General features: G+C 34.4%; 1 protein-coding gene across 12 annotated transcripts in view; it reads right to left on the bottom strand.

Moving 5' to 3' along the window:
- Nucleotides 1-24,513, bottom strand: part of TSC22D1 (TSC22 domain family member 1) — a 123,631-nt gene that overhangs the window by 78,337 nt on the left and 20,781 nt on the right. For 2 of the 12 annotated variants that reach the window (XM_006053400.4, XM_006053395.4), the window contains 2 exons: nt 14,330-14,476; nt 11,741-13,433 (listed from right to left, as the gene is read on the bottom strand). The exons of 2 other annotated variants lie outside the window; for them this stretch is intronic. In XM_006053400.4, the coding sequence (XP_006053462.2) occupies nt 13,298-13,433; nt 14,330-14,476 (283 nt within the window). In that variant the 3' untranslated portion in view covers nt 11,741-13,297. Of the gene's footprint in view, nt 1-11,740; nt 14,490-14,510; nt 15,794-24,513 lie in introns of those variants that run through there. 8 more of the 12 variants (XM_025263017.3, XM_006053397.4, XR_327094.4 and 5 more) reach the window with 7 other exon arrangements.

The following is a 24,513-nucleotide window of genomic DNA, read 5'->3' as shown; positions in this document are numbered from 1 at the left end:
AGTGCATGAAAGTGAAAAGTGAAAGTGAAGTCGCTCAGTCGTGTCCAACTCTTAGCGACCCCATGGACTACGGCCTACCAGGCTCCTCCGTCCATGGGATTTTCCAGGCAAGAGTACTGGAGTCGGGTGCCACTGCCTTCTGCGAGAATCCCAAAGATTTTTTTTTAAGTCTTCTACTGCTTATTTTTCGGAACTATAACATTGTCCAACAGCACTGAAGTGGCCCTGCGATTCACCTATTTCTGTGTGGATCTCCCTCACTAGATGTGGACATCTCAAAAGTTGCCTATGTCTTCCTCACTGAAGTATCTGTTCAGTGCCTACTGTGTGATAGCTACTCTGGCAAGTGCTAAGAAACAGTATGAATAACAGACATGACCTCTGGAAACCAGGCAATATATAAACAAACTATATATTTTAAATTGAGAAAAATACTAGGAAGGAATTGATATCAAAGAATGAAGGTTAAGAAGCAGAACGGGATGTTTAGATCTAGTGACTAGAGACAGCATCTCTGAAATGGAAACACGGAAGCTGAGACCTACAATCAGAGGAAAGGACATTCCAGTCACTGGGAATCCCCTAAAGGAGAGGATATGCAATTTAGAGACTTCATGAAATAAACCCAAGATTGACTAGAGAGCAGGAATTAGGGTAAAGCTGGAGGCAAGATCACAGGCCATGATAAAAGAATTTGGATTTTACAATTTTAATGAAGAAAAGCAACTGAGTCTTCAACAGCAAACAGATACGGATGGATGTAATAAATCCTATTCTATAAAGAACACAGAAGTCAAGGTGACCAGAGAGGGCTACTTCAAGAGTCCAGGCAAGGGACAGGCTGGAGTAGAGGTTGGTAGATGGAAATAGTGAGAAGCTGGACAGGCTTGAGACAGATTTAGGAGGGAAATCTGATCTTTGAAATAGGAACCAAAGTGATTCAAAGGTGAAAGGACAGTCTTCTCAAAAGCTGGTGCTAGAAGAAATAAACATCCACATTGGGAAAAAACAGATCAATATAAAAACACTGGCCTTATCTAAATACCAAAGAGGATATAGAGATGGAAAATAAACATGTGAAAAGATGCTCAATATCATGCCATTAGGTGACTGCAAATTAAAACAATGAGATACCACCACACTATGAAGTAAGTCAGAATACCTATAATGAAGAGGAGTTTATCCTAAAGGATTTAACACCTCTTACGTTCTTGGGAAATATAGTAAACTGTTGTGACATGAAAACTCCACTAGAAGTGGAGATATTTATATGTAAACTCTGTCTCATAATTTCTCTGTGAAAAACTGGATACTATTTTTTGGCTCTGCTTTTGGGCTGTATTTTATTTTGTACTTGACAAAGACGTAAAACAACAGGAATTCTCCTTAGTGCTGGTAGGAATGCAGAACGGTACAGCTACTCTGGGATAGTGTGGAGATTTCTTACAAACCTCAACAGAGGCTTACCGTTTAAGATTCAGCAGCTGCACTACTAGGTATTTTTCCAAGTGTGTTGCAAGTGTGTCCTCAGAACACCTGCACACAAATGTTTATAGGAGCTTTTTTTACTCGTAAGTCCCCAACACTGAAAGCAACCAAGATGTCCTACAAAAGGTGAAGAACAAACAAACTGTGGCAGATCTATACAGTAATAAAAAGAAATATGCTATTAAGCCACAAAAGGTAAGGACGAACCTTAACTGCATACGGCTGAGTGAAAGAAACCAGCGGGAAATGCTACAAGATTCCAACTGTATGACCTTCTGGGAAAGACAAACCTTGAGAGACAGTAAAAATATCAGTGGGTGCCAGGGACTGTGGTGGTGACAAGATACCCTAATGATGGATGGGTGAAATTACACATTTAGCAAAATCCACAGCACTGCTGACACAAAGAGTAAATCCTTATGTAAACTCTGGACTTCAATGCACCAAAACTGGCTCAACTACAACAAATATACCAAACTAATGCAAGAGGCTAGTAAAGGAAACTAGGGAGGGGAAATTAATATAGAAGCTCTGTATTTTTTGGTCAATTTTTCTATAAACGTAAAACTGCTATAAAAAGAAAAAAAAAAAAAACGAAGTTTTTTAAAAATCCCAAAACAAACAACTGGACTAACAAATAACAGACTGCATATGGGAGGTAAGGGAGACCACTCCATTGTTTTTGATGTGAGATGAATATCCTTCTTTACTGAAATGAAGAAGACACAGAGAAAAAATAGCCTGGGGTTGGACTTTTTTTTATGTAGTTGAATCCACTTGATTTCCAAGTGGGTATCAAGACCGGAGCTTTGAGGAGGTAGCTGGGCAAGAAATAACCATTAGGGAATTTTAAAAAAAGAAAAAGCATTAAGTCATGGGAATGGATGAAGTCATCCAAGTGCAAAGGAAGAAGAGGCTAAAAGAAAAACTCAAGGACTGAGAAGGGCATTTCAGAAGGTAGGTTCAGCTACAATGAATTCTGCTAGGAGGTCAGAATGTCCAGGTAAGCATCGAGTAGACCTGCTGTTGCCACAGAACCTGAGAGACCTTCGTAAGAGCAGTCACATGATGTTAGATGCAAAAGCCACAATGGGATAGACTAAGAAAAAAATAAAATTTGCGAAATTATAACAATATGAGTAGATAATTCTTGGTAATAAAAGTGAGTAGAGACTGTAGTAGAAGTTAGAGGCTGAGGGAAAAGGTCAAGATGGCTTCCTTAAGATGAAATATGAAAGCTTAATTAGATGGTAATGGGAACAATCCAGTAGAGAGGGAGACTGGCTCACAGAGAAAATACTAAAGCCATAAAGTCTTTGACAAGACACAATAGATGGATCCAGGCTCTGGAGAACTAGGGCGGAAAGCCTTTGAAAAAACGGGTATGGGGTAGAAGCATCTTATCTTCAGCACTTGAGAGATGCATGAAATTTAGTAAATGGATGTTCAAAAGAATTAAATGAATCAAATTAAAGAAGTGAAATGATTTAGAAGGCTCCTGGCAAAGCATATGTAAATGTTAGGACCCTAGGCTAGAATTATACTAGAGAAGGCAGAAATAGAGTGTAAGGCAAAACACATTTTAGAAGGACAAAGGCAATAAACAAACAAGATAGATATAAATCCAACTTAAAAACATTGCTTTAAATGTAAATGGTTGAAATACATCAATTAAAAGACAGAGACTATCAAATGGATTGGGGAAAAAAAAAAAAAAAAAGACCCAACTGTATGTTGTAAGAAAAGTTCACAGTAAATATAAAGATACAGGAGATTTGAGGATAAGAAAGATATACCATAACATTAATTAAAAGAACACTAGAATAACCACATACATTTCAGGAAAACCAGACTTCAAAACAAAGAAGAGTTACCAGGGATAAAGAAGGACATTACACAATGATGAAGGGGTCAATTCTCTATGAAGAGATGACAACCCTTAGTATGTATTTGTTTAACAACAGAGCATCAATATATGTGAGTCAAAAACTGACAGAGCTGAAATGAGAAACTGATGAACAGACTAATACAATGAAAGACTTCAAGGCTGCTCTACCAGTAAGTGACAGACTCAGCAGGCTGAAAATCAGGAAAGACAGCTGAACTGAACAGCACCATCAATCAGCTGGTCTAACTGATATCTAAAGACTACTTCATCTAACAACAGCAAAATATACCTTCTCAAGCTCACATGGAGAATTCACCAAGATTAAAGGCCATAATACACACCACAAAATTTTAAAAGAATAGAAAGCATGCTGAGTATGCTCTTGGATCAAAATAGAACTGAACTAAAAATTAGTAAGATACCAAATATTTACAGATAGATGAAAATCCCCAAAATGGAGATTAAACAACACTTCTAAATAATACATTGGTTTTAAGAGCCTCAAGAGTAATCTTTAAATACTTCAAACTGAAGAAAGTGAAAACGCAATTTATCAAAATTCTGAAACACAGCAAAAACAGTGCTGGGAAAGAAAAGCCATATAAACCTAAGGCAAGTGGAAGAAGAGAAATAAAAATTAGAGAAGTCAATGAAACTGAAAACAATAAAACAGAAAAATCCACAAAACCAAGGTTTGGTAATTTTATCAATAAAACTGATAAATCTCTAGCCAGGCTAACAATTAAAAGGAAAGAAGACACAAATCACTAATAACACAAATGAAAGAGGAGCCATTACTACTGATCCTATGGACATTAAAAGGATAGTAAGGAATATTATGAACTCTACTCCACAAATTTGTTAACTTAGATTAAATGAATTTAAAAGATATAATCTACCAAAACTTACAAGAAACAAACTGGAAAGGTTTGTATCTATTGAAAGAAACTGAATTAACAATTAATAATCCTCCCAAGCAGAAAACAAAGCCCACATGGTTTCACTGATGAATTCTACCAAATGTTTAATAAAATAACACCAATTCTCTACAATTTATTTCAGAAAGTAGAAACTAAGAGAACAATTCCTGACTCATTCTATGAAGCAATTCGAATATCACAGTCAAAGACATTACAAAAAAGAAAATTATAGACCAGTGTTTCATTAACCTTGATACAAGAATACTTGACAAAATATTAACAAACTGAATGCAATAACATATAAAAAGAATTATACACCATGGCCAAGCTCCATTTAACCCACATATGTAAGGGTGATTTAGTATTCAAAAATCAATTATAAACACGAGAAAAATCATATGATCTTATCAATAAATGCAAAGCATTTGACAAAGGCAACATCAAATCATGATTTTAAAAAAATACAAAACACTCAAACAAAAAACCTCTGAGGAACCAGAATTAGAGGGGAACTTCCATAATGTGAAAAATACCTACAAAAAACCTACACCTAACATCATGCTTCTTGTTAAGAAACCAGATGCTTTCCACCCAATATCATGAATAAGACAAGGAAGTCCCCTCTCACCATCCTTACTGAACTTTGTACCTGCAAGTCCTAACCAGTGCAATAAGCAAAGGAAATGAAAGGTATAAAGACTAAGAAGGAAAACAAAATTGTCTTTGTTTGCAGCTGACATACTGTATATTGAAAGCCCCTAAAGAAAGAAAGAAAGAAAAAACACCTGTAACTAGTAAGCAACTATAAAAAGGTTGCAAGATAAAGGTAAAGTTAACTGTTTTCCTATATATCAGGAATGAACAACTGGAGTTAAAAATACACCATTTGCATCAGCACCAAAAAAAAAAAAGAGAAGAAATATTTAGGCATAAATTTAACAATATACAGGATCCATGTGAGGAAAAAACCACAAAATGTTGATGAAAAATCAAAGATCTAAATAAATGGGAGACTAATTACATGATCATAGATGGTTAGACGTCAGGTCTTCCCAACTTAATCTTTAGATCCAATACAATCCCAATAAAAACCCTAATTAAGTCATTTTGTGGACAAATTGATTCTAAAATTTATATGAAAGACCTAGTTTCAGTCTCAGTGAAAGACCTAGAAAATTAGAGAACTGACAACCAATTTTGAGATGAACCAAAAAATCTACAGTATTCAACACAGTGTAGTAGTATCAGCAGAAAAGACAGGTCAATGAAATGGGATAAACTGCCCAGAAACAGACCCATACAAATATAGTCAAGTGATCTTTGAAAAAGGAGCAAAGAAAATACAAAGGAAAAAGGATAGTCTTTTCTTAAACTTTTGCCTTACAACTTTCACAAAAGTTAACTGCGATCCAAAATGGATCACAGGTCTAAATGTAAAATTCAAAACTGTAAAACTTCTGAAGGTAACATAGGAAAAAATGTAGGTGACCATGGGTTTAACAGTGTGTTTTTAAAAGACGCAACATCAAAAGCACAATCCATTAGAGGAAAAAAAATTGATGTGGAATTGATTAAACTTTAAAACTTTTGCTCTCTAGGAGACACGGTTAAGATAATGAAGACAAGTCACAGACTAGGAGAAAATACTTTCAAAATACTTCTCTGGTAAAGGAGTGCTATCTAAAACATACAAAGGACTTTTAAAACAAAAGGAAAAAAAAACTTTTTAAATGGGCAAAAGATCTGAAAGCAGACCTCACAGAAAAGGATATACAGATGGTAAAATTATCATTAGAGAATTGCAAAATAAAACAGTAAGAAGCCACTATATACCTACTGGAGGGACTACAATCCAAAACACCACCACCACATGCTGGCAAGGATGCAGAACAGGAACTCTGGTTCATCGCTGGTGGGAAGGCAAAATGGTACAGCCACATTGGAAGAAAGACAGCTGGGCCGTTTCTTACAATGCTAAGCATAGTCTTACCGTAAGATCCAGCAATTGCATTGCTGGGTGTTTTTCCAAATGAGTTGAAATCTTCTGTCCTCAAAAACCCTACACACCAATGTTTACAGCAGTTTTGTTCCTAAGTGCCAAAAACTGGAGGCAATCAGGATGTCCTTCAAAGATGAGTGGATAAACACACAGTGGTACATTTATATGATGGAATACCATTCAGTAATAGAAGTACATTAACAAATCACAAAGAGACATTGTACATTGCTAACTTAAAGAAGGCAGTCTGAGGCAGCTAGAGGTAAAACTACACAAAGAAGGAAAAGATCTGATTGCCAGGGGTGGGGAGGGAACACAGGGATGAATATAGGCGTATATCATGTGTAGGTTGGTGAAACTTTTCTGTATGACACTATTACATGACATTATGTATATGGGGAAACTTGCAGAACTGTATGACAGGCGTGAACCCTAAACTATACATTTCACTTAATAATGAGGTATCGATATCAGTTCATGAATTATAAAATACACCACACAAGATGTCAATAGAGCAAACTATGATAAGCAAAATTGTATATGGGGAGGAGGGAGGTATTCTGAACTTTCTGGTGAATTTTTCTGTAAAGACTAAAACTACTCTCAATTTAAAAATGCATACTAAGTAAAATATCCCTTTTAAAAATGAAATTTTCCTAAGAATATCCATTCTTTTTGGCAAAGATGTTTGACAATCAACAGCATGATAGAATTCTTTAGATTTTGACAAATGTTCTTTTAAATGCTACTTTTGTTGCTTATTGATTATATGCCCTTGGGAAGATGTTGTGATTTCTGAGTTTTGGCATCTTTGGGTGTAAAATAAAAAATTACCTAAAAGGTCAACTGGATTTAATCACATCAGATGAGATCAGATCAGTCGCTCAGTCGTGTCCGACTCTTTGCGACCCCATAATCGCAGGACACCAGGCCTCCCTGTGTAATTCACCTAGCAAAAGTTGCACAAAGTAGGCATGTAAATCGTTCTTTTCTTTCTTGCTCATTTGTCCTCAAATTCTTTCTAACTCAGGTAAGGTAGAACACACCCTGAGTATTTCTCAAAAAAAGGTTAACACATACCCTAAAGGTACATGCAATCAACCATTAAAAAAACCATTAGGCCACTCATACCTCAAAGGTATTAAATACATGTCTTCCTGGAGCTCAATTTAAAATTTGGAGAGGAGGGGGGAAGCTGTTTAACTGGTAACTTAAAACACTGTTATACCAAAACAACGTTGCTGAAGTATTTGCACGATATTTCAAGAGGCAACAGGAAACTATGAGAATTTTCGCCACACAGGCTTCCAGGGCACTTCTCCACCATCTTCAGCCATTTGGGATATATCTCAAAATTTTCCACTAAAGCATTGCCTTTCATTTCCAGTTTTAATTATGTTACTAAACACAAGTTCATTTTCGTCTCAATGTCAGTCCTTGTGTCAACCATTTAGCTCCAAAGGGCCTGTTTCCCCTTAAATTACTAAAGGACAACCTGAAAAATAACATTTTGCACTAAGAATTAATGCTTTTGAATTGTGGTGCTGGAGAAGACTCTTCCGAGTTCCTTGGACTGAAAGGAGATCAAACCAGTCAATCCTAAAGGAAATCAACCCTGAACATCCACTGGAAGGACTGATGCTGAAGCTCCAATACTTTGACCACCTGATGCAAAAAGCAAGGAAAAGATGTTGATATTGGGAAAGATTGAGGGCAAAAGAAGAAGGGGGCAGCAGAGGATGAGATGGCTAGATATCATAACTGACTCAATGGACCTGAGTTTGAGCAAACTCTGGGAGAGAGTGGAGGAGAGGGAGTGGTGCTCAGAGCCTGGGGGTGCTCAGTCCATGTGGTCGCAAAGAGTTAGACATGACTTAGCGACTGAACAACAATAAAAACTATTTAATACAGAATTTATAGCTCTGTGAGTCAGAATTAAGCAAGCAATAACTGAAATGAAGATTACACTTTTTTGATTGCTTTCTCAAGGTCTTGGCTTGACTTTGAGTCATTTTCTTTTCCACTGAACTGCACATGTTAAGTCTGTAAGAGACTACTGCCCTGATTTTTTAACAAAATTTGCATATCAATATGAAACTCTTTTGTCCAAGAGAATCTCGTAAAATTAAGCACCTGATTGGATAAATACGTAAGGATAAACAAAGCAGTATGAGTGTCACAAGGTCAAACAGAGGCTGAGCATACCTGTACTTTGTTGTGTCACACATTAAGAAAAATAATATACTGAAGCATGTTCAGAGATCTACAAAACTCTTAAGGATTTCAAAACCATGCTACCTAAGAGCAAGAAATGGAGGTATGCTTAACCTGTAGGGAAAAAAAAACACGAAACGAACTGCATTTGAAATTGATGCAGTGTAAGAGCCATCTTAAATCACCTGCAGGCTATGGTATTTGAAGGGAATCAGACTTGCTCGATGTTCCCAGAACTGGGACTAACATGAGGCAGCAATAAAGTACAGGATAAGTATAGATCTCGGAGCCTTCAAGAGACTCAAATCCTACAGTAGACCTTTAATCAACTATGTGATATTAGAAATACATGTGATATTCTCAGACATCAATTAATCTTGTATGTAAGATGAAGGTTCTAAGTTGGCTAATTCCCAAGGTAATCTTCAAATAAAAAGTGGCATGGAGGCATATTCTGGATCAGCTTCTTCCCATCAGAGCATCCTGAACATGGAATGAGCTATCTCACTGAGGTCACGAGTGCTATCACTACAACACGGTCATGTGCTCCGTACGAAGGAAAAACCACAACAGATAGCACAGTATTTTAAGTAAAAGCCAAATGTCCACAAGCTGGTATTCTTATAAAAAGAATTAAAAAGATAGGATGGAAGAGTATTGTTTTTTATGTTGCCATCTACTGAGTAAATTATAATAACATAATTTTAGAAAAAAAAAATCCTAAATCATATTTCTAGCTCATCTGTACTGAATATTACATTTTCCTTTGTTTCTAGATAGACTGAATATTATGCTAACTTTTGATTCTTTGAACCCACTTAATATACCTTATGGAATAACCTTATAAATATCTTGTCTGAACAATTTTGTATATACTAGCCAACAATATTATTTCTTAAAGATTCCTCTGAGTTACAGTGAAAGTGAATGTTTATAAAACTCAAATTAACTTCTCAAACCAAAGTTAAAATTACTCAGTACAGCTACTTTCTACATTTTAGGTTTAATAAAAATAGGCATACACAACCAACAACCAGGGAATAACCTCATGAAATATGTACTCAACTTTCCATGTAAAGTACAGTATTTTAACAGTGCTCAGCACATAAGAAATACTAAGTTAAGTATGGATCATAAACATTAAGAGAACAAGGGTTTAAAAAAAAAAAGAGCAAGGGTAGGAGATGCCTGGAATACAGGAGGCCAGGTACAGAGAGTACAATGTAGATAGACGTATGTTCCTAAATTCACTCCAAACAAATTTGTGGTTTATCCATTGCTCTTCTCTGGGGCAAATTTAAAGAAAAATTCTTTCCCTAACTCTACATCTGTCTGAAAATCCAAGGAAATCTGTTGTAGGTCACTTTATCATCAGATGTTACACTGAAAATATTTTGAACATTTTCTACCTACATGCCATAGCTTACCTCTTCAGTAGAGATCACTTTCATCACAATTCCTGAAAACTCCGATGCACACTTCAAAGTTCCCTAGCATTTTTTGTTTTTTCTTACTGCAGTAATCTGAGTACCTTAGATGTACATTTAAGTGGGAAAAACCTTTAAAGAGCACCTATGTGCTTATTTTGGAAATACAAACCTTTCACATTTCAAGACTAAGTTAATGTGAACTTTCTTAAATGGGAAATTAAAATACCTGAATTTTTAAAATCAAGAAATTGCTTAGGACATCTAGGCACTGACACTTTGCTCAAGTGTTTCAATACAGCAAAATCGAGTAAGATTTATGGACATATTTACAATAGCTACAAGGTCAGTACTTGTAGTCACACTTCTTATTGACATTTATCTCCTTTAAAACAGAAGTTATTAAAAAAAAGTTCTTTACTCAAATTAAAAAAAACTATTTTATTCTATAGCTAGTCCTACGAATCACAGTGAAACAATAAGCCTAGTTCTTATACCTCAAACATAAAGCCATGTTCAATATTCATAAACGTTTTTATTTTGAAGCTACTGATAGTGTAGGGAAGAGTTCATGTAATGAAAATTATTTTTAAAACTCTCATGTCATCACTATTTTTACAATATGTTTGAAATTTCCAGTGTAATGCTTTTATTTAACACTCCCTGCCCTACATCTTTTAAATACACATAGTTAAGGCTTCTAAATTCTTTTGTACTCAAGGAAACATAGCCTCCCATCTTTCATAGAAATACATTTTGTCTGTGAATCTTTCAATACCTTTAATTCTAAAAACAAAATTTTATCCACAGTATTTTTACTCATCTTTTCCAAATTACTAGACTAGTAAAGACAAGAATTTTAGCTCCTCTCCCACACCCCAAATACAGTGGCTACTCTAAATCATAATATCCTTTTATAATTCTTTTTTTCAGAGTATAATTTCTTTACAGAGCCAAATTAGGTCATTTTAATCCACAAGTTGTCATTAACTAAACTTATTTGTCACCTAGGACTCCACCATAAAGTTTTTTAATTTTAGCAGTCTGCTTCTTACAAATTTTCATCAAACCAAAAGGGAAATCTCCTCTTGTTTCTGGCAGACTCTGCATAGAAAAGTAAATTGTTCTAATGGCTCTAATTAAGTTTATGTAGATATAAAGACAAGAATCATGAAAACCAAATTTTATCCTTTCCCATGTTCTCTTGATAAGGTTAAAAGAAAGAGACTCTGTAAGTTAAGATTTCCTCTTCTCCAATGACTTGTTCAAGTAGAACACCAAAATGTAAAATACTTTCTTCTCCTATTAACAGCACCCACTAATAAAACAGTTCTCCAATAAGTCATTATTCTCAAATATTCTTTTTCTGACTCGAAGAACTGTCTTCTGTATGCAATTTTCTAAGGGTCTATGTTTAGCAAGATCTCACTTTAAAAGACTTGAGTGTATTACTCCTGATATTTGCAATATTAACTCAAGTTTTAACGGTTTGCAAAATCGACATACGAAAATGGCATCTAAAAAAATCCAATTCTGGAAACAAAGCTAAGGTGAAGCTAATCAGTAAAGTGCAAAAACAAGACTAATAGATCACCTATTTCCTTAATATGGCACTGTGTGACCCAGTGAAGTCATTTTAATTCAACAGTTTAAATCATTTTTTTCTCAAAAAAGTTTAAGACATATAAGGATATATATTCAGAAATACTTAGAGGAAGACACATAAAATTAAAATACATTTTAAAATACTGTTATAGTTTCCATTTTCTACTCCTGAAAGAAAAATAAGCCATTTATCAGTAAGTGCATTTTTTTCAAGGAGAAAATATTTATTAGTTTTTCAAATGATCACATAATACAAATGTTACACAATTAGTCATTCTAGAAAAAAATTAGCTTATATTAATATTCATAAAATAAACACTGAAAAATATAGGATTGCATATTGTGACATGAAATATTTAAAAATCTGAAAGAAAATGAATCAAAATAAAAGTTTAAACAAATCAGTTCACATTAATATACATGAAGTTTCACTTTTAAATAGCTTTCAGTGGCATGAGATGAATAGAAATGCACTTACATTTCTTTTGCACACTTTAAGGAACAAAGCTAAAATTTAATCAAAGCATGAGATGAATGGGATTAAGAGACTAAATCATTTCTCTTCAAAACTGAAACGAAAGGCCATAAACTGGCCTTCAGTTCCCTGAGTTCTAAAATGTTGAGTAGTTATTTTTTAATTTATATGTGTTTGTAAAAACTATCTTATTAACTTTTAACAAAAGCAAATCAAGAGTAAAAAGTTGTAATCATTTATTGGAACTCAGAGCTCTCCTGGGAAATTTTAGCTCAAACTGATCTTTTAAACTTACTTTTAAGTACCATACATATCAAAGTTTATGTATAATTAATGAGGGGAAAAAGGGTCCCACACATAGCCAACAAAGACTAAAGGCCAGGTTATAACCTAGCAAGTGTGGCTTCTAAAACCTCTTAAGATTCCTAAAACATTTAGATGCTTCCAGAGTGTTACCTCTAGAATTTCCATTCTTAAAGTTGAGACCAAATAAAACAAACTGGCAGCATCGTGTAACTTTAAAAAACTTCTTTAGTAGCTTTCAACTGACTAGTTTTAATAGATACTAAAAAGAGAAATAAAACATTTTGATAGCTACTTCTATCAATTTATCAAATCCATAGTTTGGATAACTTTCTTGCAACACTTAATTCACACACAGAGGCTTATTCTACTACTACTACTTGCCTTTGGTCTATAAAATACCTCTTTGTTTCAGGATCATTCAACTTTAGAATGCCTGCAAATGCAGAACAGTACCTCAACTTTAACAGGTATTTACTTTTAAAGACTTAATTTAGAAGGTGCTTCTACTTCTATACTGGAATCTGTTGATTCGACAAGAATAAGGCTCAAGATTAGAAAAAGATAAACCAAAAAAGTACATCCTAATATTAAAAGTAATTTAGGAATAATTAAGATCTTCACCCTTTACTTCCTAGTTCTTTTCAGTGTTGGGCAACAAAAGACAAGTTTCATTAAGTTTTCTGGGTCTCCGAGACTACCAAAAGGTCTGCCTGCTTCATTAGGGTGATTTTCAATCCCACAAATCTTTTAAGTGAAACAGATAGAGAGCTGCTTTTTTAAAGAAAGGAGTCTCTCATGCTTCCTCTAGTTCAGTCTTCTGAATAGAAAGGAATAGTTTCATGGTCATGTAAAGTTCCAATCTGAAAAAATTACGTTATTATTTGAGCCTTTCCATTTCCAGATCAAAAGTACACCAGAGAAAATCTTAAAGTTTATCAATGACAAGATCAGGTGGCTCTCTCATCCTTGTGTCTTCTAGACATAGTGCATGGCTCCGTTCACCACTGCCTTCCAAACTGCAGTTGCTGCATGTGTGACAGATATCATCCTTGAAGGCTCTGCTAGAGGAGTTCCTTTGGCTGAAGGAGGATGTTTACCAGTTGAAAGAAATCTGGGCAATTAGAGAACAAATAAACCAGTCTCCCATTATCAAGATACCTGGAGTCACAGAAGGAATCCACTAAGGAAAAAGTGAAAACTTGCCAAAGGCACCAAAGTTCACATTCTACCCACTGTAGATGATAAGAACTTCCTGAAATCAAATCCTACCCTTGGCATCAAAGATACTAACAGAAAACCGTATTAATGCCATGGGGAAAATCTAGGACAAGGTTCTTTTGCCACAAATAACATTATTCCTAGGGACTGGAAAACTACTTGTGAGTATATTTAACAAAGCTTTCAGGGATAGCATCTCCTGAAACATATTCATTCATATGTATCGTATTAAAGAATGAAGCCTAAATTTGACAGTAAAACCATAATGGTACTATCATTGCATCTTGTTAAAGATCTACCTGATATGGAGTCCTAAAGTTCAACATAGGAAAATAGACCAAAAAGTTCTCACTAATAGGGTAGGATAACACCTGGACATCAGATGTATAAATCAGGAAAATACAGATGTCCAGTTTGCCCAAAGACAAAATACAGAAACTTCTTAAATACTGGAATATAAAAGAGCACTGAGAAGTACACTGCTACCAGTAAAGGTTAAAATGGGCAAATATTTCCTTTTAAAAATTCCTGTGGACTACACAGGCATTCACCAAATCAGTGCCCCCAAATCAGCCACTGCTTTAATTATCTGGAGAGAAAATTAAATACATCTTAAGTCTCTTTTCTGAAAGGGCACTAGTTAGCATTCTTAGAAAAACAGATTGCAGCCCCACTTGGTTCTTCTATGAACCCAAGGAGTAAACAACAGAATTACATGGGCAATGGAAGGACACTCCAGTCTATAAATAAACCCAAGTAAATAACGGAAAGCACCCACTTGTTTATTACCCTTTCCCAACTCTCTCCAGAAGCTGGATATTCTGCCTCCAAAGGTTCAGTGGAGAAAGTGGACCCCTGACGTCAAAAGCTCTCCGTGGTCTTGGCTGTATCTGTGGTTCTAGGATCACTCCTTGCACCTCTGGTAGGAGAGAAGCACTGAAATAGAGAGCTGAATATAGATTTAAGAAAAAACTCTTATTAAGAAATTACATTCTCTGGTCATTGAGCTTGTAATGACTTATCCTCAGGACAAAAAGGGGCTGCCTCTGGGCACACATTCTTCCATGCCTTCTTAATTTGAATTTTAGAAGCCTTTCACCACAAATGATTAATTCCTCAGTAACTACTAAGAAGGGAACTAGCTTGGTCTAAGTCATAACACAGGGTGTGACAAACCACTCAATGTCAAGTGGAAGACCAAATACAAAAATGATAAATTAGGACTGGTAAACAAGATCTTAAAGGGACAGGCAAAGGCACTTGACCTCAGATATATTAAAGGAGGAGTCCCAATTAATTCTGCTGTCAAAGAGAAGACGATGGATTGAAAAGCAGAAATAGAATAATCAAGCATATTAACAGGAATACCACTAAACCTTGGGAATTGCCTTAAGAAGCGGAATTTGTTCTCAGTTTTTTAATTCTTCAGTAATTTAAAGAATTAATCAGACTACAGCCCCTTATTATAGCAGTATAAAAATAAACCTGAATTTTATCAAGCTGTGCCTACTGTCACTGAAAAGGATTTATTCTTCAAGCACTCATCTTTAAAAGTGGGAGGGCAGAATAGTGGACATAGGCAATACAGACTAAAAATCCTTTTCAAACATATGATTATTTGGTTTGGGGTCAAGAAGGACCAGGAAATAATCATTAATTGCTTCAATGTAGAAATTAAAGCAGTTAAGATATACCCAAATAATAGATGATGATAAAGATACTGGAAAATAAGTTCACTTTATTATAGAAATAAGGTGAACAAGAGAAGGAAGTTCAAAGCACATAGTATCTGATCAAGGAAAAGCTGAAAGGAGAATAAAGATAGGCAGATATATAATATTTAAAGTTAGAGGGACTGCAGGATAAATTTTAACAATGGAAAACAGATCGATTGTATTCTATGGTACTGAGTGATACATCCCTATTAAATTTCAGATCTTATTCTAAATAGAAAGGTGCTGTATGCTCCTGCTGTCTGGAACATGGGCAGTTCACTGTCTGACTTCAGGGACATGTTGTATTTGGGGATAAATTAAGAAAAAATGCTATCAAATTATTTCTCTCTCACCCCGACTGGTCATCACAAGGGTTCCTTACCTGTTAGTGGAACGAGGACTGCACTCTCTTGTTCTCTATCAATCAACTCACAAAGGTTATAGGTTCAGCACTAAGAAGGTAGCAACCAACCAAAGTTAGTTTTAATGCCTTCACTTCCTCCTGGCTCTGCCGGCCAGTTTGGAAAAATGCCAACAGCTGAAAAGGAATGGTTATTCCATTACCTAACAACAATTAGAGTGAAAAAAAGATCTTTTTAAGCCTGAAGATGAAGGAATGAGGTAATAACCCTTTGGTACCTTAGGACTATATTAAATTCTGTACAAGTGAGAAATGAAAATGGTTTGGATTTAGACAACCTATAAATTTAACCATCAAATCTATAATTTCCAAAATTTAAAGAAATGAAAAAAGAAGTAAAAGGAAGTCAAGGGGGTGAAACTGTCATCTAACAAGAGATATCAAATAAATAACTACAACAGTATTTTATGAGTTTATGTGGCAGCTATTTTTTCTTCAAATTTCCAACAGATTTTAAATCCCAGGGTCTTTAAACAGTATTTTACAGTAAAATCACATTAGGAGGAATGTGAGGGATAACAAGAGGAAAAGAGCACCAAAAGAAAAGATCTGAATATTCAATCTCTCAAGAAAACAAAATCTAAATAGGTATTTTCAAAGGTCAAAAATCACAAATAGATTAGCAAACTATTCCACAGCTGGAGTTCTTAAGGAGTGGCTCTTTAACAGATGAGAAAGGCTTAAAACTGATACATCAGAGGTACCTCATTTGTTTTCAGTGGACCTATACCGTGAAAACAGGTATGACAAAATCACTTTCAAAATTATTAAACAATCAACCTCTACCCTTTTCTGATCAATTTTCTTGACAAATTATTTTTCATTATCTAATAATATTTCAATATAAATCATGGAAATTTAAAGACTCCCAAATGAATAAGAGCTAAGTAAAACTTAACTAAGATACAGTTTAAAATTTATTCAGAAACTATAAAGATATGATTTTCCAAATTTATTAGTTTTTCTTCATTTTATAAATACTAATCAGTAGTATAGCAATATATCTGATTGAAAATATATGCAAAAAGGGAGCATTCCATTATGGAAAAAAATTACTCAGGGAATTCCATTATGGAAAAAAATTACTCAATTCTAAATTTAAATTTAGAAGCCCACTACACTTTGAAAATGAGAAACAACTCCCAAGAAATCATTATCTTGCTCAGATTAATAATGGTCTAAATTTACAGTTTCTCCTTAAGTAGGAGCTCCAAATCCTTGAATTACCAGGCCCCACAGAATATATAAATTAAAAAGGCAACAAACTTCGATTTTAAAAAGCCAAATGTCCTTAGGTTAAGTTATAGGGTAAGTAAAATAAGAGAGCTGACTGGAGAAATAGACTCACTTATGAAATTCTCCCAAGTCAGATTACTTTCAAGATATCACCTCTCTATTTTGCCTAAAGTATGCCAAAACTTGTGGATTCAACATATTCATACTCAAAAATGAACTAAACAGATTTCCTTAAACAGGAATTATTTGAATCACTGAGGAGAACTGTATCTCTCTTGCTTCAGGAATTAATTTATGAAGACTATGGATTGATAATCACTTACACAGAAAAATGTAAAGGCACTTTCAAAATGAGATCATTATTCAAACAAGAAAGAATAGCCTTTGCAAGACTACTACTGATTGAGGCTCACAAGAAAGACACAGTAGGACCTAACCTAATTCTGTTTTAACAGACAGCATTCTTCGATGTAATGTTTCAAGAGGGAAAAAAGAAATTACCCCGCTTCAGGATTTACAGTTCAACCAATAAAGAAGAAATTCCAAACCAAAGCTAAGAAAATCAGCAATGCTGAAATGCCACAAAAGAACTCAAACAAGGAGGCAGAAAGTCTGTCTATTCATCTATCATTTTAGTATTTTCCATTATTAAAGTTTAAAGATTCTTACTGAATATTAAGTTACATTCAAATTGGAAACAATCTAAGTATTTTATATATGAATACCACTCTTAAGAAACTCTCCTGAAATGTACAGACTATTTGCAATATTTGTTCTCAATACTAAATTACCAAATAAGCATATAATATTTATTAGGTCTAAGCATTTCTAATACCAACAAAAAGAGAGAAAGATTCACGGAATCATTTTTAATCAATGAAATAGAAGATAACATATTTCTATGAAGACTATGATTTATATTCTCTTGTGTTATAGAAGACTAATTTGAAGTCTAAATTATAAATTTACAGATAATTCATAAAACAAAACATCTTAGAGTCACATGGTAGCTCAGATGGTAAAGCGTCTACCTACAATGTGGGAGACATGGGTTCGATCCCTGGGTTGGGAAGATCCCTTGGAGAAGGAAATGGCAACCCACTCCAGTACTCTTGCCTCCTCCAGAGGAGCCTGGTAAGCTTACAGTCCATGGGGTCGCAAAGAGTCGGACACAACTGAGTGACTTCACTTTCACTCAAAACTGGGAACGTGACACAGAAATTTCTTCTTCTTGTTCTTTTTCATTTATTCTTACTAGTTCTAAGGCATTTCTGCAAAGAATAAGAATTTCCCACAAATCCCTTCACATGTCCAAATCAGGCCCAACTGGCATTAAGAAGAAAATGAAAGAACATCCTTAAGAGAAGCAGTGAGTCTTTGCAACTCCAGCCCCCATACACACTTGAGTTAAATAAATTCAGTAAAGGTTTTACAAACGAATGAAGCCCACTGGTCAAAAAACAAAAAGTTAAGGAGAACTTTGTCAAGCAGCTGATGTCTAAAGTTAGGCTTTCTTATCCTAAAGGAAGTAAAAATCATCATAAGTATTTGTTTCATGGATTCTCTTTTTATTGGGGGGGGGTGGCGTCCATTAGCATATAGGGTTAATTTCTTTGTATGATCGATCACCTGAAACTTCACAGGTATTATCCTGAGGTGACACAAATTTTAGCTAAATTACAAGACCCATTATAAATTTTCTAATGTTCTTTTCCAGACCAAAATTAGTAAGAAAACAAACTGGATATTGCCAAAACATCCAATTTCACTTTTAAATTTTAAAAAGTGAGAGATCTTGTCGAAAAGGCAGACAGACAGACAAAGCCCAGCTTCCTTAGAATTAGTTAGCCACAGTACTGTGTTGTATCTGAAGGAAAAGGCAGTATCCCCCATCCAAGTACTAATGATGCCCGACCCTGCTTAACTTCCGAGAAAAGGTTATAGCTAACCACAACTATGTATATATTATCAAAATGGATACACCTTATAAATACTAAAATAAGGAAGAAAGCCTGGAAATTAAGGAACATAAAGCATGGAAAGCAATAAACTAACAGAGAAGAAAATATAATGAGAGTGAAAGAAACCTGTTAGATTATTTTAAGAATCTAACCAAATTCCAAGATTTACCAATATATTTTTTTCTTCATCCTTTTGGAAAAGATACTAATCCCAAAATTTGGGGCTCAAGTTACTCTATTAGGTTTAAATATTAAGTATTTGTTAAAAGAGAGAAAAGCAATAGCTAATCCAACTGTATCTTCAGGTTCTACTAGCTATAAGATAGGGAAGTAAAAAAGGTTAAAAAAAAAAAGAAGAAGAAAAGGTGCAATACATTTTTAGAGCAGTTAATGCACTACAGAATGAAGGATAAAAGGCAATCCTAAAAATATATATCAACTATAAAAAAAGTCAAATTCAGAGTCAAGCTGCATTTAAAAAGGCAACTTCAGGGTCAAGATAACTAAACACAGAAACATTTAAATTTACCACTGCCTCCTTTAAATGAAAAAGGCTTCTATATTTCAAAAAAAGAAAACCATAATGAAAGTAATTTAATGTTAAAATTAATGGAAATATGATGAGAAACAATATTGACACAGTATTAAAATATCTCCCACAAGACACTTGTTATTATAGGAAAAAAGTAAATTAATAGTGTAGAAACCTGACAGACACTTCCTTAACCAAATTAACTTTTATCACCACCAGTATCAGGACAAATCGGTACCATGTACCTCCTGATACAATGTACTGATAAGGACATAACATCACTTCAGTGGAATCTTTTCCAAAAATGTTTAATTCTCAATCTGATTATGAAAGAACGTCAGACACACAAGTTAAAAAATAGTCTAACTAACCAGTACTCTTCAAAAATGTCACGGTTACAAAAGGCAAAGACAATGAAGAACTAGCCCAGACTGAAGAAGATTAAACAGACATGACAATTAAATACACTGTGAAATTCTAGATAGGATCCTGGACCAAAATAAGGTCATTAATGGACTATGATCAAAATGCAAATAAACTTACAGATGGTTAGTATTAACTCCTGATGTCTACATTTGTTCTACAAATATTAGCAAAAGCTGGGCGAATTCTATGTACTATTTCTGCAACTTTGGTAGACCTAAGTTTGTTTTAAAATAAAATTAAAAGGTTCTGAATAATTTGACATAAAGTGCACTTCAATCTTTCTTTAAAAACTAACACTAGTAGAAATACGGAGAAGGCAATGGCACCCCACTCCAGTACTTTTGCCTAGAAAATCCCATGGACGGAGGAGCCTTGGTAGGCTGCAGTTCATGGGGTCGCCAGAGTTGGACACAACTGAGCAACTTCACTTTCACTTTTCACTTTCATGCACTGGAGAAGGAAATGCAACCCACTCCAGTGTTCTTGCCTGGAGAATCCCAGGGACGGGGAAGCCTGGTGGGCTGCCGTCTATGGGGTCGCACAGAGTCGGACACGACTGAAGCGACTTAGCAGCAGCAGCAGCACCAACAGCAATAGAAATAACAGCATTAATGTTCTGTACTAACATCAGAAAACTAATCAGATAGTGATAGTCTTGCTTATGCTTTTTAATTTTTTTGATAAATAGTTCTATACAGAGAACTCTGATTTGGAAGAAATCAGAGATAAAAAAATATCTTCTCTTCTACAAACAGAGAAACTGAATTATGTTTATGTTAAACTAGCATGGAAATGAACTTTGGACTAAAGCAAGCATATAGGAGTAATTGGCTAAAAAACAAAAAATCTTCAGATTTTGAATTACTACATGTGAATTTTTATTCCTGCATAATAAAAAATTCAAAGAATAAAAATTTGTGCTCATTTTCTTAAAAATCTCCATAAGAAAGTACAGTGCCATAAATATCCCTCTTACAATTTTTTTTCCTAAAAATCAAATGACAAAATTCTCAATTAATAAACCTTCACTTAAAAAATGAGTTACAAGTAAATACTCGTAACCTGGTTTTTTTTTAAACACTTACGGAGAGCTTAGTATACAGCAATATAGTACGCGTTTTATATATATGGCCTCACTCAACCTCACAACTCCATGACATACAATACAATCGTCACAAGTTTACTTAGAATAAACTAAGGCACAAAGCAGTAAAGTTAACTCATCTAAGATCACAAATCTAGTAAGTTGTAGACTAGGAAACAGAAAACCAATCTGTCTCCAAGATCCTGAGTTTTAACTAATTTTATACTTTCCCAAATTATATTATTTTGATTAGCAATATTTGCTTTTAAAATACTTAGAATGTGATAAAATGCTAGAATAAACGCTTTAAGTAGAACTGAAATTTTCTTCTTTTGTTTTGCCATTTCTACCAACCCAGGAAAGTCTGCAAGGCAAAAAGACTTAGAAATAAAGTATAGCAAAACTCAGTATCAGCACCATAAATAATCTAGAAACAGATGTTTCTACAGAACCCAAAAGGCCTATATCTAAAAGTCTGTTGAAATGGTAATTCGAAATTCTTCTATCATGAAAGGATCTCCAAAAAATCAAGATTCAGATTTTTAATTTCTAGTTTACATGTCACATGTATCTATTAACCTGTCTAACAAATATATAGGACAGTCTCTTAAAAGTATAAAAATCTCATAAAAAGTTCAATGAGTTTAATTATCTTAACGTACTTTAAGCATTATATTTAAGTCATTAAATATAAACATTAAATTAATAAACATTATATTAAGTCATCACTTCTGTTATGAGCAGTGTTAATAATGATCTAGCAGTAACAATTGGATTTTATTCTCTACTAATTCAGAGCTCAATTCTGCTACTTAGATAACAGTCTTTCGTTTGTTAGCGTATATAATATTTTGTATGTCTGTTGTAGCTGTCCTAAATTTTAATGTATTTTTAAAATTATTTACAGGTGGCTTTCATTATTTCTACTCAAATTCTTCTGTATATAAAAACAAGATCAAAGGAAGGTCATTCCCTTCCTCATTCTGATGAAACCTAATAAAAATCAATATAATATCTCTTTGTGAGTATGATATGAGAAGTACTCAGTAGTTTATACAAGAACAAGATGCTTTCAAATTCCTTAACAACAAAGACAGCAAGGTTTTCTAAAAGACTAGAGAATTATTTAATTATAAATAACACCTTTAATCTACTCTAGTCCTATATAACTTGTCTGGCCATTGAGCCTGCAGTGGCAAAAAGAAGTCACAGATGGCATCCTGAACTTTGGGGTCCATGTCAGTCAGTAAACCATCAGAAATTAAGAAAGCCCAAGTTTGCCAAATACTCATGAGGTATTTAATACCTACACAGTAATGAAACTGCAAACCAGGAAAATAAAGAATGCCCAACCTGATATGCTATACTAAATTTACATTCTGGGGGAAAAAAAAAAAAAACATTAATCCTGATATTTTACCAACCATTCACAGCTTTCACAGACAATCCAACTTTCCAAACATTTTAGAAATAAGATTTTATAGTCACGATCCAGGTCGTGAAAATGAAAATACTGCCAAAAAAGAAGATGGTGAAATGGCCTGAAAGGAAAAGAACATCATTACCATCAAATCAACTTTAGAAATGTGATTTGACATAAAAGAGATACATGAAGCTTAGTTAAAACCACGTGGGCTATCCATACAGCTTTCTAAAGGCCATCACAGATCCTGGATTAAGGCCTTGTAAGTGCCACTATTACCACAACTCAAGCTTTCAATTTAATCAGTGAGAAAACAACAAATGTGAATATAACTTCTTCAAGAAATGAAATTCTTGTATACTCCTTCACATGTTTAAATAAGGCACTTCTTTAAGTTTTATTCAGAATACAAGATTATAGTGTTTGAGTTGGAAAATCTTTTTCCATTCTTCCTTTAAAACTTGAATCAAGTCTCTGATAAATACAGCTAATACTTTAAAAATCCTGACTTCCTGCTGTTTTATGGTCTATCGTCCAAGTTATTTCCAAAAAGGCCAGAAAATACCTTAATCTACCAATACATCTTCAGGAACATCTCCAATATCCATTCTTTTCACCTCTTTGATAAATCTTTTAGTCTCCAAAAGACTGCCATTATTTTCAGAATTTGACATTCTTTTTGGTACCACTTTCTTATTCCATTGCTGAAATAAATGCTTAACACATGAAATAGATAAATGGGACTGCAAATGTTTAACTAGGTCCTTTACTTTGTTAGCAATGTCAAGTTTTAACTATAAAACATAAGAAAAACAAAGTAAAGTAAGTAAAATGTCCTATGTTTTACTAACTGAAGCACAGAGCAAGTTCTGATTAGAGTTCCTATCTCTGAGTTCATGGAGTTAACTAGCTCTTTCTCTCCTAGTTTCAGATCTCCCCTAGGAATATGCTAACTCATACGAGGCCCATCCTTAAGGTCTGCAAACCATTTACAATGACAGGGCCAATTAAACGAGGCTGCAAATATGTCAGTGCTATACTTCTCACAACATACTCTTAAACTTCTGCCAGATGGTATATATACTTGCTATATACTTGCTATACACGTTCACATGACAACAATTATACTTTTATTTCTAATATAAATCAAATACTTAAGAGAAACAAGGTGGTATAGCAGAAAAAGAACCGCTCATGTAGAATAATAAATGAAGGGACGGGATGCACTTGAAGCCTGCCATCACTTAGCTATATGACCCAGAATATTCCTCACATGTAAAATGAAACAGATCAACATTTCCCAAAGTATGTTCCCAAAAACACAGGGTCTACAAGACACTAATAGGTGCTATATGTTCAAATGAGTTGGAGTCAAGAAATAAAACTGTCTTCTTTCTGCAGAATTTCTCCGTCTTCAATAAATTAAAATACAATGTCAGTCTCCAAGATGTATATAACAAAAAGCATTCTCCCCCAAATTCCAGGGCTCTAGAACATTTTTCTTTTTACTTGAAGAACCAGCATTCCCAAAACATTAGTTTTGAAACTTTTAAACTAGATTTCAAAATCCAGTTCAAGGAATCTCTGAAACTTAGACACCAGGTACTGACTCATTATCTTATTTAAAATAAACTGATTAATTCCATTCATTCTAAGCAGATAAGTCTTCAGTTCCATATGGGACTAAGTATGGAACAGATGGCCTTCAGGACATTACGCCTGTCTAAAACAATCTTACAGCAAAAAAGTTTCAGAACCATTTGATTAGGGAAATGGTTTCATTTTTGGAGTATCAACAATCTGCCACATGACACTACATTCCTTCTACATATTCCCTGCCTCCATTAAGAAAGAGGGAAGTGTGCTTTTAACAACTTTTATTTCCATGAGTTCCAGAATTCTGAAGCACTTCTCCAATAGTCAAGCTACAGTCCAAGCACCCTGGGATTCAGCAAAAGAATTAATCGCGATGCTTTCATTATAAATTTACTTTTCTCTTATGTATCTGGAATGGTGATACTAGATACACATTGTTCTTTAGAGAATTGAGAAGGTATGCACTCCTCCTGCATGCATTAATTCTCTAATGGAGCTCCAGGTGAGAAAGGCTACCACGAAAAATGTCACAAAGGCGCAGCATCACTTGTTTCTAAGGCTGTAGTATGGAGAAAGTCT

Source organism: Bubalus bubalis, chromosome 13 (assembly GCF_019923935.1).
Source record: "Bubalus bubalis isolate 160015118507 breed Murrah chromosome 13, NDDB_SH_1, whole genome shotgun sequence".
Lineage (NCBI taxonomy): Eukaryota > Metazoa > Chordata > Mammalia > Artiodactyla > Bovidae > Bubalus > Bubalus bubalis.
The sequence above is the reverse complement of the archived record's forward strand: the minus strand, read 5'-3'. Positions and strand labels throughout refer to the sequence as shown.